The sequence below is a fragment of the Mizuhopecten yessoensis genome, unplaced genomic scaffold (genome assembly GCF_002113885.1).
Source record: "Mizuhopecten yessoensis strain PY_sf001 unplaced genomic scaffold, ASM211388v2 scaffold7901, whole genome shotgun sequence".
Classification (NCBI taxonomy): Eukaryota; Metazoa; Mollusca; class Bivalvia; order Pectinida; family Pectinidae; genus Mizuhopecten; species Mizuhopecten yessoensis.
In genome coordinates this window covers 293,338-314,922 of record NW_018407279.1, presented here as the reverse complement: position 1 = coordinate 314,922, position 21,585 = coordinate 293,338, and the positions used below count along the sequence as shown (strand labels likewise).

Sequence of the window (21,585 nt, the reverse complement as noted above, 5' to 3'; positions counted from 1 at the left end):
TCTGTACTAAACTTAACTATTTGTATCTGTACTAAAACGTTTCCCTCGATTAAAGTAATGTATAAACCGACATTAATTTTTAAATAGGTTTCATAGAAAAGGAATACGTATGTATAAAACGGAGAAATATACATCCCTGCGTGTACACAACACCGGAAGTCAATACTATAACATAATAGACAGGTCATTTGTCACTAATAATGTTCTCAAAATATGGCCGTGTAATCCTTGTGATATGACAGGTCAATTATTTAAATACGGGTATATATTTATACACACAATGACGACATCCAAACAATCGTAGTATTGATATTATCCTACCTTATAAGTAAACATACATACACTCATGCCATATAACCCAATCCCTATACAACTAACATTACAGTAGTAATATATACCTGACATTGTGTCTATTTCTGTGGGTTTCTCTCTTTTACCAGGATGTAATAAATATACATGTATACATTTTTGTTTCTTAACTATAAAATTACACGAATAAATTATTATTAGTTTTCTATGTTATGGATATGATGTATGTTACAGAGGTGTTTCATTGTCATGGTTTGAATATAGACTATACACTGATATCAACATTGATAAATCACCATATAAACTATACACTAATATCAACATTTATAAATCACTCTTTAACCCTTTCACCCTTATGTAACTTAATTAACTCTTCCATGCATTGCTCTGGATGAGTCCATTATGGTCTGCAGTGGATAAATCACTCTTTAATCAGCCACCGGTAAATGATATGTCCCTGTCCTGGAGATTTTCAAACATTTGTCACGTGTCCTGGATCACAAGATATCCCGCTTGTGTCACGTCACGTGTCATTTATCTCTGTGTCACGTTATATTGTTCCCATATTATCCTGGTCACGTGTTCTATAACTTGTCTAGAGCTTCTGTAAATGTTAATATCTCCACAAGGTTCATATTTAACTTCTTCTCCAGCGACGCATAATAGAATTCGGGCGCCTGCAATATGGAAAACATAGGTGATGGTACTTACTTATAGATATTTACAGAGGTGTAACACTTATTAGTTTTAAGGGTAAATTATTAACTTTATAAAATATATTCAAAATCGCAGTAAGTAAATAACATTATAACAGATACTCAATTTGGTTTTAAACCTAGTTTTTCGATGAAAGATGTTACTTTTTGTGTTGCAACAGCAGAAAGGATTATATTGCTGTTTCACATTTAAGATTTTTGTTTATTTAACTGATTAAAGTTGTTATAGTCTAACTGATCAAACAGGTAATTGATGCGAAATTTTGGAAATTATACAATCCTTACATGCAAATGTTAAATCTTGTATCAAATATGATGATTTTTGGCAGTACTACAAAAAACCCGAACGGATTATTTCAAGGTCAAACCCTGCCACCGACAGGTTTTGTTTGTATTGTAATGACAAATTAGTTCCTGACTGTGGATTCTACGGGCACTCACAAAAAATAAACATTTAAACCATACACGGGAAACAAGGATGAAAGAGCATATTAAATCGATTGTATTGCCAATGATTACATGACCATCGCGAAATAAACAAAACGTTTGAAATATTGTAAAATATTACGACGGAAGAACAATATTTCTTTACACTGGAGAGACAAACAATCGTCATCAAAATTCAATATCACTCTGAAGCTTTATAGCACAGCCAAACCAATTTCATTAAATTTAACTATCGGCCCAAATCTAGGAGTACTGGCAAATCATCCGAGTATGAACAGTCGTCAGAGTGATCCACTAAATGTTGCAAACGTTAGCGAGACTGTTTACTATGTAAGCTTTAGGCTGTGTTAAAACGGAACAAAAATGATATAAAACGCTATTGTATTTAAAAAAATAAACATATTAAAATATTAAAGCTAAAATATTCATTAAACCAGAAAAACGTAGATGTAAAAGAAATTTCATTACACCTTTACCCGAATATGTCTTAATACAAATTTAAATATTTAATGTTTACCTCAACTTTCATCCTCTGTAGCTGTACCAGTAACTTCCCGTCAAACTGAGCCAGCGACGGAACACATCTGAAAATACAGTTCGTGAATAATTATTCGTCACACTGGTTGATAATTAGAACAATCATAAAATGTTTCCGTCTCTCATTTGATTCTGGTCAAACAATATGTAATGCATTATCGAATTATCACGAATAAACAACTAAACACTGTATGGTGCCAGGCTACCGTATCCAGCTACGTTAGAACAGTGTATGGTGTCAGGCTACCGTATCAAGCTACGTTAGAACAGTGTATGGTGTCAGAATAACGTATCCAGCTACGTTAGAACAGTGGATGGTGTCAGGCGACCGGATCCAGCTACGTTAGAACAGTGTTTGGTGTCAGACTAACGTATCCAGCTGCGTTAGAACAGTGTATGGTGTCAGTCTACCGTATCAAGCTACGTTAGAACAGTGTATGGAGTCAGGCTACCGAATCCAGCTACGTTAGAACAGTGTTTGGTGTCAGACTAACGTATCCAGCTGCGTTAGAACAGTGTATGGTGTCAGACTAACGTATCCAGCTGCGTTAGAACAGTGTATGGTGTCAGTCTACCGTATCCAGCTACGTTAGAACAGGGTATGGCGTCAGACTAACGTATCCAGCTACGTTATAAAAGTGTATGCTGTCAGGCTACCGTATCCATCTACGTTAGAACAGTGTATGGTGTCAGACTACCGTATCAAGCTACGTTAGAACAGTGTATGGCGTAAGTCTAACGTCTCCAGCTACGTTCCAACAGTGCATGGTGTCAGGCTACCGTAACCAACTACGTTAGAACAGTGTATGGGGTCAGACTAACGTATCCAGCTACGTTAGAACAGGGTATGGTGTCAGGCTACCGTATCAAGCGACGTGAGAACAGTGTATGGTGTCAGACTAACGTATCCAGCTGCGTTAGAACAGTGTATGGTGTCAGCCTACCGTATCCAGCTACGTTAGACCAGTGTATGGTGTCAGGCTACCGTAGCCAGCTACGTTAGAACAGTGTATGGTGTCAGCCTACCGTATCCAGCTACGTTAGACCAGTGTATGGTGTCAGGTTACCGTATCCAGCTACGTTAGAACAGGGTATGGCGTCAGACTAACGTATCCAGCTACGTTATAACAGTGTATGGTGTCAGGCTACCGTATCCAGCTACGTTAGAACAACTTCGGAACTTATCTAAATATCGAGCATCTATCTTTTCCTGCAATGTATGAACAAAACAAACCCTATCAAACACTAAAACAGACTCACACGTCCTGCTGAGTAAAGTCAATGCTCAAAACAAGCTTTTCACTTCCCTACTACGCCATTCACCTTATTGCTAATCACCAATAGTAGAAATACTAATATAGACAGTATAGTAAGGATAGTCATTATCAATCAAATGAAAGAAACACCACAGCGTCAAAACACAACGACGAAACATACCAGAGCGTCTGTACATTAAGAAATACCACAGCGTCAAAACACCACGACGACACATACCAGAGCGTCTATACATAAGAGCAAAATATACTACAGCATCAAATTCGATTGCCAAACATTCAAAATTATAGTCGTAAGGAAATGACTGCAACAGGAGCCAACATGCCACCCCCAACAAACAAAGAACATCCTGAACACCAACCGGACCACTACTGCACCACTTGTTTTACTTATTATAATGCTGAAGAACATAAAAACACAATATTTCTAAATATCAAAAAATGGACATAGTGTCCTGTCCTTTTCCTTACAACAGCCCTCGTATTTTTTTCAGTGTTGTTATATTACATTTACAGAATTGCAATATACTGCTGAACCTTTCAAAACAAAGCAGATGATGATGATGATGATGATGGCGTATGATGATGATATCTAAGTTTTATTTTGAATGTGTGTATGTGAGAGTTAGAGAATGTGTTGATTTTGTATATGTAAAATGAACTTGGGTATACAAAGCATATCAATAATAATTCATTTTGCACATACTGACGTGTGAGTGCCTGAAGTGTTATATCTACAGCTGTACGTACCCGTCAAGTTTGACCTGACACAGCCAGTTACCGACGTCCTCTGTCGTCATCTTGTGGGCGTGTGAGGAGGTAGACAGACTGCCGGGCGAGGAGGCTGCGGTACACGCTGAAGTGGCCATTATAGGACCATCTGTCACATCTGAAACAAAATCAATTTGCGTTCAAAGTGTTCAGGTTTCAAATATTTATATCACATGAACTTTTCAATATATTATGTTCTACTGAAGATATATGCAGCATCAAACTATCTTAATTGGGCCAACACCTTTAATCTCCTAACCCCTAAACTATGTTTGGTTTTACATAATCAAATGAGAGTATATTATAAGCAACAGGTGATTTCCAAAGGGANAAAAGGGGATTTCCAAAGGGAAAAAAAAAAAAAAAAAAAAAAAAAAAAAAAAATAAAAAAGTAGAACAAATATCACTCTAAGTACCAATATTTCGGCCTCCCGGCCTTCTTTAAGGCCGAAAGTCAACGATTGTTCGGAGGTAGAGGAAAATCAAATCAGAGTAGTTATCAAATGTATTTACAAGTACCATGATCTCGACGTTAAATATTTACTTGTTTATTTGGTACGAGCATTGTTCAGAATAAGAGGTGTTTTTGGTCAGAACCATTTTACCTCAGTTTCATCGACAAGGTCAGTTCAAAGGAATTGAAACGTTTGTATAGGAGGAAGCTGTCAAGGTATTAGTCAAAATCAATGTCTTATATTTTTACCCAAAATGATGTCTGCTTTCGTCACTGGAACACATATACACAATCAATAGCCTATTTCCTACCTTTTCCTGGAGTGGCAGATGGCGTGGAAAGTCTCCCTATCCCCCTAAGTTCCTTTTGCAGCCCATTCCACGGTTTTTCGAAGGGATATTTCCCACTAAAGTCGAAGTAAAGCTTCGCTCCGAGAATGGCTCCTAGCCAACCATCCGGCCTGTATTTCTTCTGCATCATAAGCGGAATATAGTCCTTTCTTAGCTGGAACGTGTACTCTGCCTCTGTAACCAATCGTATAGCCATGAAGTCCGTACTAGGCAGAAACATGTTATTTCCCCACCTCTACGTATGCAAGATACACGTGTCCCATACAGAGCACTCATGTGGGACACGTGTATCCCTAGTGGATGCACCCAGTGACCTTTACTATTACAATGTCCCATTCAGATGGCACCCTTGTGTTATGCCGCAACAATCAAAAGGTCAACAAAACGTCGTTTGACTAACAGAGCCAATGGTGCCTTCGGTAAGCGACACCACCTCAGGAATATAAGAGTTGAAGCACAAGCTGACCCTTAAGGTATGGACAGATAGTCAACAAAAGCTTCTACAACTAACAACGTTGTTATTCACACTTTACCACAGAAATACGTATATCTTACCAAGTCTACAGTTGGGACTCTGTTTGTACTTCTCAGACATACACAGTAGGACGACGGCAGCGTTCTCCGCTGCTTTACCACATAATTATGTATATCTTACCAAGTCTACAGTTGGGACTCTGTTTGTACTTCTCAGACATACACAGTAGGACGACGGCAGCGTTCTCCACTGCTCTACCACAGAATTACGTATATCTTACCAAGTCTACAGTTGGGACTCTGTTTGTTCTTCTCAGACATACACAGTAGGACGACGGCAGCGTTCTCCACTGCTCTACCACAGAATTACGTATATCTTATCAAGTCTGCAGTTGGGACTAGTTTGTACTTCTCAGACATACACAGTAGGACGACGGCAGCGTTCTCCGCTGCTTTACCACAGAATTACGTATATCTTACCAAGTCTACAGTTGGGACTCTGTTTGTACTTCTCAGACATACACAGGAGGACGACGGCAGCGTTCTCCACTGCTTTACCACAGAATTACGTATATCTTACCAAGTCTACAGTTGGGAATATGTTTGTACTTCTCAAACATACACAGTAGGACGACGGCAGCGTTCTCCGCTGCTTTACCACAGAATTACGTATATCTTACCCAGTCTACAGTTGGGACTCTGTTTGTACTTCTCAGACATACACAGTAGGACGACGGCAGCGTTCTCCACTGCTTTACCACAGAATTACGTATATCTTACCCAGTCTACAGTTGGGACTCTGTTTGTACTTCTCAGACATACAAAGTAGGACGACGGCAGCATTCTCCGCTGCTTTACCACATAATTATGTATATCTTACCAAGTCTACAGTTGGGACTCTGTTTGAACTTCTCAGACATACACAGTAGGACGACGGCAGCGTTCTCCACTGCTTTACCACAGAATTACGTATAGCTTACCAAGTCTACAGTTGGGACTCTGTTTGTACTTCTCAGACAGACACAGTAGGACGACGGCAGCGTACTCCACTGCTTGACCACAGAATTACGTATAGCTTACCAAGTCTACAGTTGGGACTCTGTTTGTACTTCTCAGACATACACAGAAGAACGACGGCAGCGTTCTCCACTGCTTTACCACAGAATTACGTATAGCTTACCAAGTCTACAGTTGGGACTCTGTTTGTACTTCTCAGACATACACAGTAGGACGACGGCAGCGTTCTCCACTGCTTCTGCCATGGCCGTCAGAGTGGATCCTCCCATCCTCTCAATGTCTATCCACACCTCCACACCTTCAGCCTTTGAACAAAATACGCAGCATCTACATAATCCACCTCATCCAAATCCCAAAGTTATCATACAATACACACACTGTCTACTCATAGAGTCATTTCAGTAAATCCTAACTTGTGACTGATCTAGAGAACAAATACAGTTTTACCTTCTGCCTGTCTGTAACATATTACTCTTAAATATCACTCAAATTTCCACTATTTACTTTCAGTCTTTCTCTGAACATGAGTATATTTACTAAACGTTTCCCTGAACTTTGGTATCATATATTCAGGATTTCTCTGATCTTGTATCTTACCTTCATGTTGCTGTGCATTTAAGTATCTTGTATTCATGATTCTCTGAACTTAAGTATTTTTTATACATGTTTCTCTGAACTTAAGCATCTTGTATAAATGTTTTTCTTATTTGGGAAATCTTACCTTTAATCGTTCTCTTATCTTCAGTACAATTTCCTTTTCATTCCAAGAATAGCTGATGAAGACGTGGCCTTTATTTTTCTTCCCTGATCTTGGCCCTACATCATAAAGATCATCACGTAGAAATGTATAAATTACGATAAAATTTGATCAATATATCCAATTAAGTCCTCAAGAATAAAAACGACAAATGTGAGCATCCCATTGAGATACTAGTATTGTTGAAATATAAGCGAGATACACAGGCCTGTATATGTAAGAAGGTCTAAAACAATTGAGAGTAAAGTAAGCTGAAGTGACAAACTTACTAGTCAGAAAATGTTGTTTTCATCTGTGCACACTTTGTTAAAGTCTTTGATAAAGGGTGGGGGTACTCTAGAACATATGAACATTACGCTATTCCGTCTTTGCGTATTGCAGAGTTATCTTTTCTTGTGAGCAGGTATTGATTGTTACGTCGTTGGTTTGTGTGAGAAAATTACGTCGTTTTCTCAAAAATTGATGACGTTACTCTCACAAACAAATGACGTAACAAGCAATACCTTCTCACAAGAGAAGATAACTCTGCAATACGAAAAGACGGAATTTCAATATCAGAATGTCACGTATTTCCTGTCAGAACTATGCTTTGAGTAATGCTTATTTTGGTTTCACGTAAGTAATAACAAGTATGCTATCCAAAATACAAACGAAGATGTAAGTTCAAACAAAAATAACAGGTTATTTGGTAGCATTAAGTGTGACTCACTTTACTAACTGTCAAATGCAATTCAATTTTCACATTCTCTTATTCTAGATAGACTTAAGAAAACATATAATCTACTTCTGAACGCATAACCATGACAATAAACATGACATCCAAAACGAACAAACAATCTCCTGATACCTCCACAAAAATGGTATTTTCTTTACAATTCGATCGATTTAATTTTATTTCTTGCAACCATTCCTCAAACAAACACGAAAGCATACATATGCATACATTAAACAAAGTACTGTCATAATTAAGTTTTCCTTAATGATCGCCCGACATGTTTACCGTGACAATTGTACATGTTTTGATATTACTCACGTCTAGATACGTCATTCTCTCCCTTTAGTACAAACAGTGCCCCGTTCACATTTTTCCTAACGTCGCTATCACTGCTTTCCCTGAGTTTTTCGAGTGACGTCATCATATCCGGGTGCTCCACAATTTTTTGACTCACTTCTTTGTCGAACGACAATGTCCAGATTGCGCGCGCAGTTACTGTTTGCTCCTCCGCTGAATCACTCTTCAACATCTTCATAAAGACCGGAAGTGCGCCAGCCTCGACGATCTGTCGACATGTAGAAGGTAACATTATAGGTATATTTATGATTAGACTATTTGAAGAAAACCTAGTGTTGTGCTCGCCTTGATGATAAAAATATCAATAATTCGAGGTTCTTATATACCGCTTTATCACAACCTAGTTCGTGGGTCGCCTCAAAGCGGTTCACAAATTATTATCCGTGGTTATAGGGCCTTTGCAACCAGCCAATATCTTTTTCAACTCCCTGGGGAGCATACAGTCGGTGCTGCCATTTCGGCGCTCACAGCTAGCATTCAACAATTCTAGCACTGCCCAACCACGTACTCATTTACAGCTGAGTATACTGGAACAATCGGAGTAAAGTGTCTTGTCGTGACTCGAACACACAACCCTTCGGTCACGAGCCCGGCGCCGTACCACTAGACTACCGCGCCTCCATAATGATCTGTAGACATATACACTGAACAATTTATTGTATACCGGGATATTTTCGTCTATTGAAACTTTCACCCTTTGCCGATAAAGTCAATTTTCGCCCAGTGCTAATCTCACCCTTCATATTTAATTACTATGTTTATTATTATGTATATTTATATTTACTGTATTAATGAATTCGCCCGCACATATAGAAATATAGAATAGATACTTCAATCTAAACCTACCTTCTTTTTGTTGTTGTCGTTGACGGCCAGTTTGCCGAGTCCATCCATGAGTTCCTGAGGAGTAAAACCTCGGTACCTCCGGCGCTCGTCTTCTATAGCCTTGTCTATATACTTAATGGTTCCCTCTATGGAGCCTACAGCAGATACACACATCAATGGTGAAGTGATAGAACGTCTTATCTAATTATTTGTAGTTGAAAATCACTTTACCATTTGACAATTTTTGAAACCTTCTTTCTTATTTGATATTATTTGTAACCCTTTTTCTTAGTTGACAATATTTGAAACCCTTTTTCTTATTTGCCAATATTTGAAACCTTTTTTCTTTTATGACACTTTTTTGAAATCCTCTTTCTTATCAGTCAATTTGCTATATTATTTAAACACATCGTACTCATAGAAACTCGTATTTTTAATTCCCAAAATATTGAAGCTTTTTATTTTCTAATGAAATGAATAAGGTTTTGGTTGGTATTATGAGAAAGAAAACCCAGCATTTGGCGTTTGGTTTGTACACTGTCATAATTCTACTCAAAGAGAACTTGACCTTGCTATGTTGCCTCGACTTCCCTAAAACCTTTATGTCATTAAATTCCAACAGAAGTGACGTACCTGTGTCGTCCATGAGTTTGTCGTTCTCTTCCTCTTCCACTATGTGTGACAACGTTAACATTGCCATTATCTTCAGCATCTCGTGCTCTTCGTATGACCTGACGAACTTTAGCATCACCTGACGGAGGGATAAATATAGGATATTTGTTAATATAGCAGGCGTTAGATCCGAGAAACTTACCAAGGCAGTCAGGCATAGAAATCAACATTATAAACAAAATTGTCCTAAATCTGAAGGAACGTCGGCATCACCTGACGGTAAAGCAAAGAAAGAATACAGTAAACCTAGCAGGCATTAGATCTGAGAAACCTAACTTCCGAATGCAGTAAAGCATAGGAAAGAACATGGTTAACAGACTAATCCTAAATTTTACGGAATGTCGGTATCATCTAGAGGTCTACAAAGTACCAACAAGGTAAACAAACTTTTCATCGGCCTTGCGGAACATAAACACAATCCAGCTATCATCTAGAGGTTTACAAAGTACCAACATGGGGAACAACCTTTTCATCAGCCTTGCGGAACATTAACATAATCCATCTATCATCTAGAGGTTTACAAAGTACCAACATGTTGAACAACCTTTTCATCGGCCTTGCGGAACATCAACACAATCCAGCTATCATCTAGAGGTTTAGAAAGTACCAACATGGTGAACAACCTTTTCATCAGAATTGCGGAACATCAACATAATCCAGGTATCATCTAGAGGTTTACAAAGTACCAACATGGGGAACAACCTTTTCATCAGCCTTGCGGAACAGCAACATAATCCAGCTATCATCTAGAGCTTGACAAAATACCAACATGGTGAACAACCTTTTCATCGGCCTTGCGGAACACCAACATAATCAAGCTATCATCTAGAGGTTTACAAAGTACTAACATGGTGAACAACCTTTTCATCAGAATTGCGGAACATCAACATAATCCAGGTATCATCTAGAGGTTTACAAAGTACCAACATGATGAACAACCTTTTCATCAGCCTTGCGGAACATTAACATAACCCAGCTATCATCTAGAGGTTTACAAAGCACCAACATGGTGAACAACCTTTTCATCGGCCTTGCGGAACACCAACATAATCAAGCTATCATCTAGAGGTTTACAAAGTACTAACATGGTGAACAACCTTTTCATCAGACTTGCGGAACATCAACATAATCCAGGTATCATCTAGAGGTTTACAAAGTACTAACATGGTGAACAACCTTTTCATCAGAATTGCGGAACATCAACATAATCCAGGTATCATCTAGAGGTTTACAAAGTACCAACATGATGAACAACCTTTTCATCAGCCTTGCGGAACATTAACATAATCCATCTATCATCTAGAGGTTTACAAAGTACCAACATGTTGAACAACCTTTTCATCGGCCTTGCGGAACACCAACATAATCAAGCTATCATCTAGAGGTTTACAAAGTACCAACATGATGAACAACCTTTTCATCAGCCTTGCGGAACATCAACATAATCCGGCTATCATCTAGAGGTTTATAAAGTACCAACATGGTGAACAACCTTTTCATCAGCCTTGCGGAACATCAACATAATCCAGGTATCATCTAGAGGTTTACAAGGTACCAACATGGTGAACAACCTTTTCATCGGCCTTGCGGAACATCAACATAATCCGGCTATCATCTAGAGGGTTACAAAGTACCAACATGATGAACAACCTTTTCATCAGCCCTGCGGAACATCAACATAATCCAGCTATCGAACAAAGTACTGATATCATTTATACGCCAACTGGAACTGGCATTATTCAGCGGTGAAACCAAGTACAGGTATGGTACGTGAGACGATATTTTATATACATACACCATAAGCAGGGAAGGATTGAATTTACTATCTAGAAACATAAATCAAACGATCGAGAAATTAACTTGTTCCGTTAAGTAAATTTATTTATCTTGATATATATATATATATATCGTGTCAGCATCTAAAAGCAAATGCTCAAATGAAAACATTCAAACAAGTAATCCTGTAGATAGATTTTCATTACTCACGTCTGTTGTTTTGTTCTCTTTGAAAAAATGTATGACATCCGGGTTCCGGGCAATGTTGTGTATGATACTCATGGAAGACTTGACAATGTAGTAGACATTCTGTAAAGGAGAAAGATCATCAATGTAATGCACTGTGTATTACACTCAATACAGACTTTTACAATGTAGTAGACATTCTGTAAAGGAGAAAGATCATCAATGTAATGCACTGTGTATTACACTCAATACAGACTTTTACAATGTAAAAGATATTCATTGAAAAAAATATTATATTGTGACGTGTATGATACTCCAGATGGAAGAAGGTAACACACCCATACATATTCTGTAAATAAGACAGACTAGACTATATATCGTATCAGAGTTATACACTCATCCGTGCATTCAATTTTGCTATGACATATACCAGGGGTGCAAAGAGCGTAAGTGAGTGTAACACCTGGAGTATCAAGTATGAAGAGAAATATACTCATCACGAAAAACCGACATTATTTTTGAGGTAGGAAATGCAAATATTTCCACTATCATAACTCTACAAGAATGTTGATGGTAGAAAAAATAAAATGATTCCACTAAATGACTTCTGAGATGAAAAACACAAATACTCCCACCATCTCAAACTTTCTTAGGGGTTTGAAATACAAACTAAACACTGATGTTGCAATTGTGTGAATCTTTCCGCCATCACACACCTGTATATTTCTGAATATTGAGGTAAGAAATATAAATGTCAACCATCACAAACTTACCTTATTGTCGAGGTTAGTGAGGAAAGGTTCATGACTACAGTTTACCGTGAAGAAACGAACTCCGTCTGATTCAGCTACCGTCTATAAAGATCATAGCATAGCATTCAAACAACTGCCAATTTGCATCGTGTTTTTAGAGATCTAATATGGCATGTTTCCGAAATATGGTTTAAATGTAAAGACATCAGAGATATGCTTAATAAAACAAGCTTTAATTTAGTTTGGCTGGTAGAATTATATTCATTTAAAAATTAGACGATAATCTAAGGGTACAGATTCCCCTGTTTACCGCGCCGCTTTGGCCAATTACATTGTTCCTGGACCCCGACACGTGAATATATGTATTGTGAAAAGATGTGTGAATTGTTACACGACGGGATGTTTTTCTAACTTTGTGGTTTTGTTAACACTTGGGTATTCCCCTGTAGATTTTCATCTAGATTTCGTCATCAGTTTAACCCTTTCACCACTGTAGACCATAATGGACTCATCCAGATCAATGCATGGTAAAGTCTACTAAAGTTACATAGGGGTGAAAGGGTTAAGCATTATAACATGTACAACATTTTATCAAAATATTGACAAACAGGATGTGGTTTTATCACTTATCATCTATTGGACTGATGAAGGGTCCTGTTATGTTACCCATATACCAAGTTTTATGCCAATTCCTTTTACCTCCCTCTGCCATCTAGTCCGATACATAAACATTTGTCATATTTAGTGGTGGCTTGTTATCTTAGCCAGTCGTAGTATCGCGTCTGTAAAGTTCCAAAGTGTGTTTATTACTTATCATATTTTTGAATTGATGAATGGTCCCCTTATGTTACCCATATACCAAGGTTCATGGCAATGCACTTTACCTCCGCATCCACACCGATAAATAAAACATCTATCATATATAGTGATCCTACCTTATCCATCCCTCCGTACCCACACCGATAACTAAAACATCTATCATATTTAGTGATCCTACCTTAGCCATTCCTCCGCATCCACACCGATAAATAAAACATCTATCAAATTTAGTGATCCTACCTTAGCCAGTCGTAGACTCGCGTCAGTAAAGTTCCAAAGCGTGTTAAGTGTGTAATAAGCGGGGAACCATATAGAGTCAGTCTTGAATATTCCTTTGGCATTTAGCGATTTTAGCATCTTCATAGCAACCTCTGTAAGTTAAAAAGTAAATCAAGAGTCGGTCAAATAGAAAATAGGCCAGTGTCAGCTTCTAGGTCAACATATCACACAACTCCCAACATGACAAACAACCATGTATCTGTTTGATTAAAAAATATAAAAATAGTAAAGGGCAGGTAGCTCCAACAGTATCATGATTGCCATAAATTAAAATATCAAAGCGCAAATCTAAGAAGGCCACGAAACATGAAAACATGGTCCCATGTCGATCGATTAATGATTAAATACCATTTTAACCAATAAAAAGGCCATAATAGCTCTGTAGAAAAGATGCTTTGAGCTTTTTTACAATATTGAGTTTAAACCACAGATTGATGTATGTTGTTGTTATGGAGTTATGTAGTTTCAAAGCTGACGGGATAAAAATATTTTATATATCAATAATTGTAACTGGAAATACCTAATTATATTCCTTTTTATGTTTATCTTCTACTTTCAGTGTATTAAAATAAAAACAGTATTTCGGCTTACCGCCAAATCCTGCCTCCGCCATGCTATCCCCGATTTTTTTCCTATGCGGTCGATATCCCCAGTACGTATCGCCCAGGGACTTAACAAGCTTCATCCCCAGACCATTCTCGTACGTGTCGAGACCTGCCAAAACCTTCACTATCTCTTTCGTCCGGACCAGGACCTCTGATTCTTTCAAATTCTTCACGTTGGCAAGCTCGTCGATGTTGAGGTCACCGTTCATCATGTGGGCGGAGTCGGCGTTGGCAGTGGCTGGTGAGTGAGCAGCGCTTCGTTGATTGGCTGATGTCTCAAACGGAGACTTGGACGGCGAATTCGATTGGCCGGTATCGACATCCATCATTTGGATGGAACCGTTTAGCGAGTCTTGGAGGCTCAAGGGACCATCTGTCAAGGACAAGAAGGAAACAAGTCACGTTTTGTAATCACTGATTATAGATGTCAATACCCTAGACATGCATCGTATGGAGACAGTAGTGTTATTCAAAAACAAACAGTGACGTCACAATATAATCAAGCTTATAAACAGATAAATCAGAAGTATAAACCACAACATAGTTCTGTATAGTCGGTACATCATGTGATGACGAAGACCGGAAGTGGCTCGCCCGGTCCAGCTCCTATATATCGATGCGGAAGAGTGTGTGCCTCTCTGTCCGGTGGGGCCATCGAGAGATATCAAAGAGCGAGTGCAATCCGTTCGGCACGCCGGACAGGTCCTAGTTAAGTGATCATCTTCTCACGTCCCCAATGTAAGGTATAATGTCATCAACTGTAGGAATGGTATACGATGGTATACTATTTATACAACACAGAACGGGACAAGTGGGGGTTTGTATTCTCTTTATATATAATACATGATACATAAGTAATCCATTTCATATGAGCCAATTTACAACTTGGAACAGTGTTCGTAGTCATTGTTCCTTTATGCCAAATTCTGGAGCCGTTATTCTCGTATCATTAGTTTGACAGACGTCTTGTTGCTAAAATAAATAAATAGACTACATAGCTTTATGATGAATTTCATGATTGTTGATTTTCAATTTCAATCAATTTTATAGTCAAAAGACAAATGGATTGGGCAGCAGACATAGCCTATTTGAGGCATCTCCAAACACAGTAACAAACAATGGTACAAGCATAGACATAGACATTAGAACACATACAAACACATATAAACAAGTTGGTATTATACAATTAATAACCAAATTATTGGAAACAACTACTAAATCCCATTTTTATTATAATTGAATCTAATGGTTAAAATTCTAACCTTTTATTTGATTGTACACCAAATTCAGTACCTGTCAGATTTCAACACTGAATTTTATTGACATCATATTTTTACATTTGCTCGCGTAGCTGTTATTCTTGTACAATTCAGTACCTGTCGGTCAGATCTTTATTACAAATGAAGTAGACGTCACGTTTTATTCTGATTAGAGGAGACGCAATATTTAACACTGAATATAGGAACGCTATTAAATGTGTTCGCCATTAACTTTTAGAAAGAAGCTTAGAAATGATTTTAACGAGTATATGAGACTTCAATTTGAAGAAATTGATCAATCAGGTGAAGTTGACCAAGTATTGTTCTGGCAACCATACAAAAGTAAATCACATAAACTCAAGTTGAAACAAACAGAACTGAAGTATGACGGTCGGGTCCTACGTGACCCAGAAGGAATAGTAAAGAAATGATGTACTCATTTTTGTAAATTGTTCGAGAACGAACCTAACGAACTGTTCGATGTAGACTTTTTTAATCATGATCAAGATGATTTACCGAACATGACAGAAAAAGCGAAAACTGATAAAGATGTTTTTCTAGAAAAATAATTTACTTTTAAAGAGGTTTCTGAAATGTGTAAAGGTCTTAAGACAAAAAAGTCTGGTGGTCCGGACGGTCTTGTGTATGAGCATATTAAATACTGTAACAGTCTTATGATCAAACATATTACATTTTTGTTCAATCTCATTATTAAGTATGAGTATATTCCCAAATCATGGAAACTTGGTACAATAATAACTCTGTATAAAGGTAATCGGAAACCAAAAGATGACCCAAACAACTATAGGGGTATAACATTAATTCCTGAGTTTTTTAAGATTTTTGAGACACTCTTGTCTACCCGTTTAAGTCCAGTCCTACAATCATACACATTTCCGAACAGGCATCAAATCAGCATATCGCAAAAAACTGTGTAGTTTATGTACTTCTTTTAATCTACAGGAAAGTGTGAACTATAACCTAGATAATGAATCTGATGTGCTTGTCGCTTTTCTTGATAGCAATAAAGCATTCGATATTGTATGGCAAGATGGCCTATTCTATAAGCTTTACAATATGGGTATTAAAGGGAAAGTATGGAATATCATGAAACTAATATTCTCGATTTACCAGTAATGTTGTTTTTAATGGTCTCAAGTCGGGCAATGTAATCATGAAACGGGGAATCTTACAAGGTGGGTCTTTATCTGCAAAACTGTATTTAGTCTTTATTAATGATTTGCTAAATGAAGTGGAATTTAGCGGGAAAGGGGCAATATTTCTTTCCTCGCGAATAAATATACCTACACAAGCTGATCACATATGTATTATCAGCAATAACGTTAATAGTTTACAGTATCTACTATCTATTTGCGAGAAATACAGTAGAAAGTGGAGATTTACATTTTCCTCTATTAAATCTAAAATTGTTGTTTTTTGCTTCTAAAAAGAAACCCAATATCATTTGTGATATAACTGTATATAAAAGAAACTACCAATTGTAGAAAGTTTTACTCATGTCGGAGTTTTATTTAACAGGAGAAATAACAATGTCGAACGTACAGAACGTGCTTGTTCCAAATTAAAGAGTGGTGGTATGTCCTTAATTCGTTCTGGAGCACATCCATGTGCTCTGAATCCTTTAACCGCTGCAAAAATTGTTAAGTGAAAAGTATATCCCTCAGCACTGTATGGATGTGAATTGTGGCAATTAAAACAAAATGAAATTTATATGTTAGAAAAAGCACAAAACTTCATTGCCAAATCTATCTAAGATTTTAATGTAAGAACAAGAACAGATATGTGCACGTCCTTGATTGGTTTGTTTTCTGTAGAAGTATACATCAGCGTAAAGAAAATGTTATTTTTTGGTAGAATATGTTCCATGGAAGTTGGCTGTTTAACACGCGAAATTCTTATCAAGCGTCTATTCGAATTCAACCTGTCTCAATTTAGTAGACGTTTTGTTCCCGACATTGTTAATATTTAACAAAAATACAATTTGTATCATGTCATTGATGAATGTTTGAAGAGTGGTGTATTTTACAAACAAATGCCAATGGAAGCGTTTAGTCAATGACCATGTAAAAAACTATGAACAGTTTAATTTATGTGAAAGAATGAACGCTGAAAGGGACTTCTCTCGCTTCACTCTTTTACATAATAAGATACAACCGTATGCTATATGGAAACTTGCTTTACGCTTTCCACAATACAGTCCATGTTTTAAGAAAGTTGTTAAACTTTGTGTTGAAATGCGCGATAATGAAAATATATATTTGTGTCATTACTGTGGATCTATGCACAAAGATAATATTATGCATAGTGTACTGGAATGCTCACACACAGAGCTATTACGTGACCAGTTCTGGTGTGTACTCAGTACTGTAAAAGATATAGATTTTGTGTTTAATCTTCATGTAATGTCTAATTACCATCTACTTCATGTTCTTCTAGGTGGTATTTTCAACTGTGACTTATCTCCATATGAACTGGAGGACTTTAGAATAAAATCCATTGTTATTATTACTAAAATTCTTCAATACAGTGGTATTATGTAATTTATCCTTAGATATTTGAATGTTGTATACTGAGTAATATGATCACAAATTTACTTGTGTGTACCTCACGCTTTAGCAAGATTAATACATGAAATACATATATTTTTGTATTCATATTAGTAGGCAAGCATTTCCTACGTCTTTCCTGTTATACCATTGCATAATTGGGCTGCATGATTAGTGCAACTTACTACCATTCATAATATTGTTTGTATTGTATAAATTAATCTTGTGATATGTATTACTACAACTGAAATCATTGCATGGTTGCTCTGTTTCTTCAAGTTAATTATTATATTGTATGTTGTGTATTTCACACCACTGTATGACTATATTGTATGACTTTGTGCAACGGGTTCTACTCAATGTATGATTCTATTGTAAGACTTATGTTACAGTAATACTGTCTATACTAATGCTGTATAATTTATAGAGTGATGCTTGTAATACTGTTTATTGCAATGTTGTATGATTGCTTAGTACGAGAAGTGTATTACTGTCTATACTATTATATGATAATGTAGTTTGAAGAGTGTAAATATGTCTATTATATCAATGTGTGATGTAATGTATGATTAGTGTTATACTGTCCATCATCATAATTAACACCGCATAATAACTGTAATAGTACCTATTATATCATTGTGTTGTGTTTATAGTACTTTATGGTATGATGCGGGTACTATTATTAATCTCTTATGTGTGTGTCTGTCCATGTGCATGTGTGTGTCACTATGTAAGGGTGTGGCCATGATTGTGAATGCATTTTCTTCTCTTTCAATAGTGTTGAATTGTACGTGTATTGTTCGTTATTTCTGTAACTCTTCATTTCTGGAGGAATTAAAGGAAATAATAATAGTCGGAATAAATGGGGAAGATCTCAAAACCAGAGTTAGGTTTTTTTAATCTCAACTGAAAGCTTGTTAACTTGCACTATCAGCTTAATTAAAAATATCGCTGAAAAGTAGTACGAAAACCGTCTAATATTAAATGATATAAATCTATACGGACCCCATTTATCTTTGACGTAGTGAATAGGGTCCGATATAGATCTGTAGAACAAGAAGCGTCTACGAGGTAGTATGAAATATGGGTTCACATAAACCTTTACAACAAGGCAGTATGGACCCATATACAAGATACCCAGTTTTACACCATGCATCATCGACGTTGAGAAACGTTTTTTACGATAGAGGAGTAAATACCTGACATTCACATGGAAATGTTGATGTCACGGCCCTAGCTTAAATCGTGTAAGGTGATGACAGACAGAATTAGAAGCATGCGTCTCAGATAAAAAATGAATTGCTTAGGCCTAAAAAAGTATATTTCAGCACGGAATTAGATGATCTGTGGTTTACGGTACCCCGACCGACTCTAGCTGCTACCTCCGACCCAAGTAAGTCATCCACCGGATGCAAACAAATTGATGGACGAATAAGCAAAACCGCTATATATGTATACCCTCTTAACTTAATAGGCAGGTAACAAAACGAAAAAAACGCATATTATTATTTAAAAGACCAAGATATATGTTTTATTTTTTTTAATAATTTCTTATATTAGCCCCTAACAGTCATGTTACCTAAAACAAACATGGTATATTTTTGGTCTTAGTTATTTGTTCAGTAGTACGTATGTGACAATAATAGAAATCCGAGGTTCTTATATACGGCTTTATCACAACTCAGTTCGTAGGTCGTCTCAAAGCGGTTCACATATGCGTGGTTATTGGGCCTTTGCAACCAGCCAATACATTTCTCAACTCCCTGGGGAGCACACAGCCCGAGCTGCCATTTAGGCGCTAACAGCTAGCATTCAACAATTCTAGTACTGCCCAACCACGTACTCGTTTACAGCTGAGTAGACTGGAACAAGCGGAGTAAAGTATCTTACTCAAAGATACAACACAGTGCCGAGCCCTGACTCGAACACGCAACCTTTCGGTCACGAGCCCGGGGTCCTACCACTAGACTACCGTGCCTCCATAAATATAATATATATAATTATTCAGAAAACACATATAATGTACTTCTATCAGTCTCTAGAATGGCTATTTATAAACGGACGAGGATGGTATATTTTTACTGAAAAATGAAAAGTGAGCGATAAATTGAAGCTGGTACGGTTGTCACAGATACTGGACGTTAGGTGATCGTTATTGTATAATGTTCATACTGTAAATAAATACGAATATATGAAGCTAAAGACGAGGAGTCTGCGGTGTGTTCAATTTCAAGTTATTACCAGGGGAGAACATCATGAGGATTTGAAATTTAAAGATAGAGGTATTAAATAACAAGCTCAACTTCTTTTCTATAATGTCTCCTGTAACAGTTACCAATATGTCGAGCTCAACATTATAGGTCATATTAATGCCTCCTGTAACAGTTACCAGTATGTCGAGCTCAACATTACAGGTCGTGATAATGTCTCCTGTAACAGTTACCAATATGTCGAGCTCAACATTACAGGTCATGTTAATGTCTCCTGTAACAGTTACCAATATGTCGAGCACAACATTACAGGTCATGTTAATGTCTCCTGTAACAGTTACCAATATGTCGAGCTCAACATTACAGGTCATGTTAATGTCTCCTGTAACAGTTACCAATATGTCGAGCACAACATTACAGGTCATGTTAATGTCTCCTGTAACAGTTACCAATATGTCGAGCTCAACATTACAGGTCATGTTAATGTCTCCTGTAACAGTTACCAATATGTCGAGCACAACATTACAGGTCATGTTAATGTCTCCTGTAACAGTTACCAATATGTCGAGCTCAACATTACAGGTCATGTTAATGTCTCCTGTAACAGTTACCAATATGTCGAGCACAACATTACAGGTCATGTTAATGTCTCCTGTAACAGTTACCAATATGTCGAGCTCAACATTACAGGTCATGTTAATGTCTCCTGTAACAGTTACCAATATGTCGAGCACAACATTACAGGTCATGTTAATGTCTCCTGTAACAGTTACCAATATGTCGAGCTCAACATTACAGGTCATATTAATGTCTTCTGTAACAGTTACCAATATGTCGAGCACAACATTACAGGTCATATTAATGTCTCCTGTAACAGTTACCAGTATGTCGAGCTCAGCATTACAGGTGATATTAATGTCTCCTGTAACAGTTACCAATATGTTGAGCACAACAATACAGGTCATGTTAATGTCTCCTGTAACAGTTACCAATATGTCGAGCACAAAATTACAGGTCATATTAATGTCTCCTGTAGCAGTTACCAATATGTCGAGCACAAAATTACAGGTCATATTAATGTCTCCTGTAGCAGTTACCAGTATGTCGAGATCAACATTTCAGTTCATGTGTCGTATAAATATGGTAATTATGTCACAAACATGTTGTAACAGTGTCGTATATTACCAATATGTCGAGCTCAACATTACAGGTAATATTAATGTCTTCTGTAACAGCTACCAATATGTCGAGCACAACATTACAGGGCATGATAATGTCTCCTGTAACAGTTACCAGTATGTCGAGCTCAACATTACAGTTCATGTTAATGTCTCCTGTAACAGTTACCAGTATGTCGAGCTCAACATTACAGGTCATATTAATGTCTCCTGTAACAGTTACCAGTATGTCGAGCTCAACATTACAGGTCATGTTAATGTCTCCTGTAACAGTTACCA

At 37.2% G+C, this 21,585-nt stretch overlaps 1 protein-coding gene across 1 annotated transcript in view; it reads right to left on the bottom strand.

Annotated features, from left to right (window-relative positions):
• Positions 1–660: 660 nt before the first annotated feature.
• LOC110454488 overlaps positions 661–21,585 on the bottom strand; it is a 30,216-nt gene continuing 9,291 nt past the window's right edge. The window contains exons 2-14 of the mRNA XM_021503995.1: positions 14,079–14,465; positions 13,449–13,579; positions 12,411–12,491; positions 11,662–11,760; positions 9,637–9,754; positions 9,025–9,158; positions 8,140–8,386; positions 7,071–7,165; positions 6,513–6,654; positions 4,820–5,032; positions 4,034–4,172; positions 1,990–2,056; positions 661–986 (exon numbers count right to left, since the gene is read on the bottom strand). Coding sequence (XP_021359670.1) covers positions 894–986; positions 1,990–2,056; positions 4,034–4,172; positions 4,820–5,032; positions 6,513–6,654; positions 7,071–7,165; positions 8,140–8,386; positions 9,025–9,158; positions 9,637–9,754; positions 11,662–11,760; positions 12,411–12,491; positions 13,449–13,579; positions 14,079–14,465 — 1,946 coding nt within the window. The 3' untranslated portion in view covers positions 661–893. The remainder of the gene's footprint in view (positions 987–1,989; positions 2,057–4,033; positions 4,173–4,819; positions 5,033–6,512; positions 6,655–7,070; positions 7,166–8,139; positions 8,387–9,024; positions 9,159–9,636; positions 9,755–11,661; positions 11,761–12,410; positions 12,492–13,448; positions 13,580–14,078; positions 14,466–21,585) is intronic.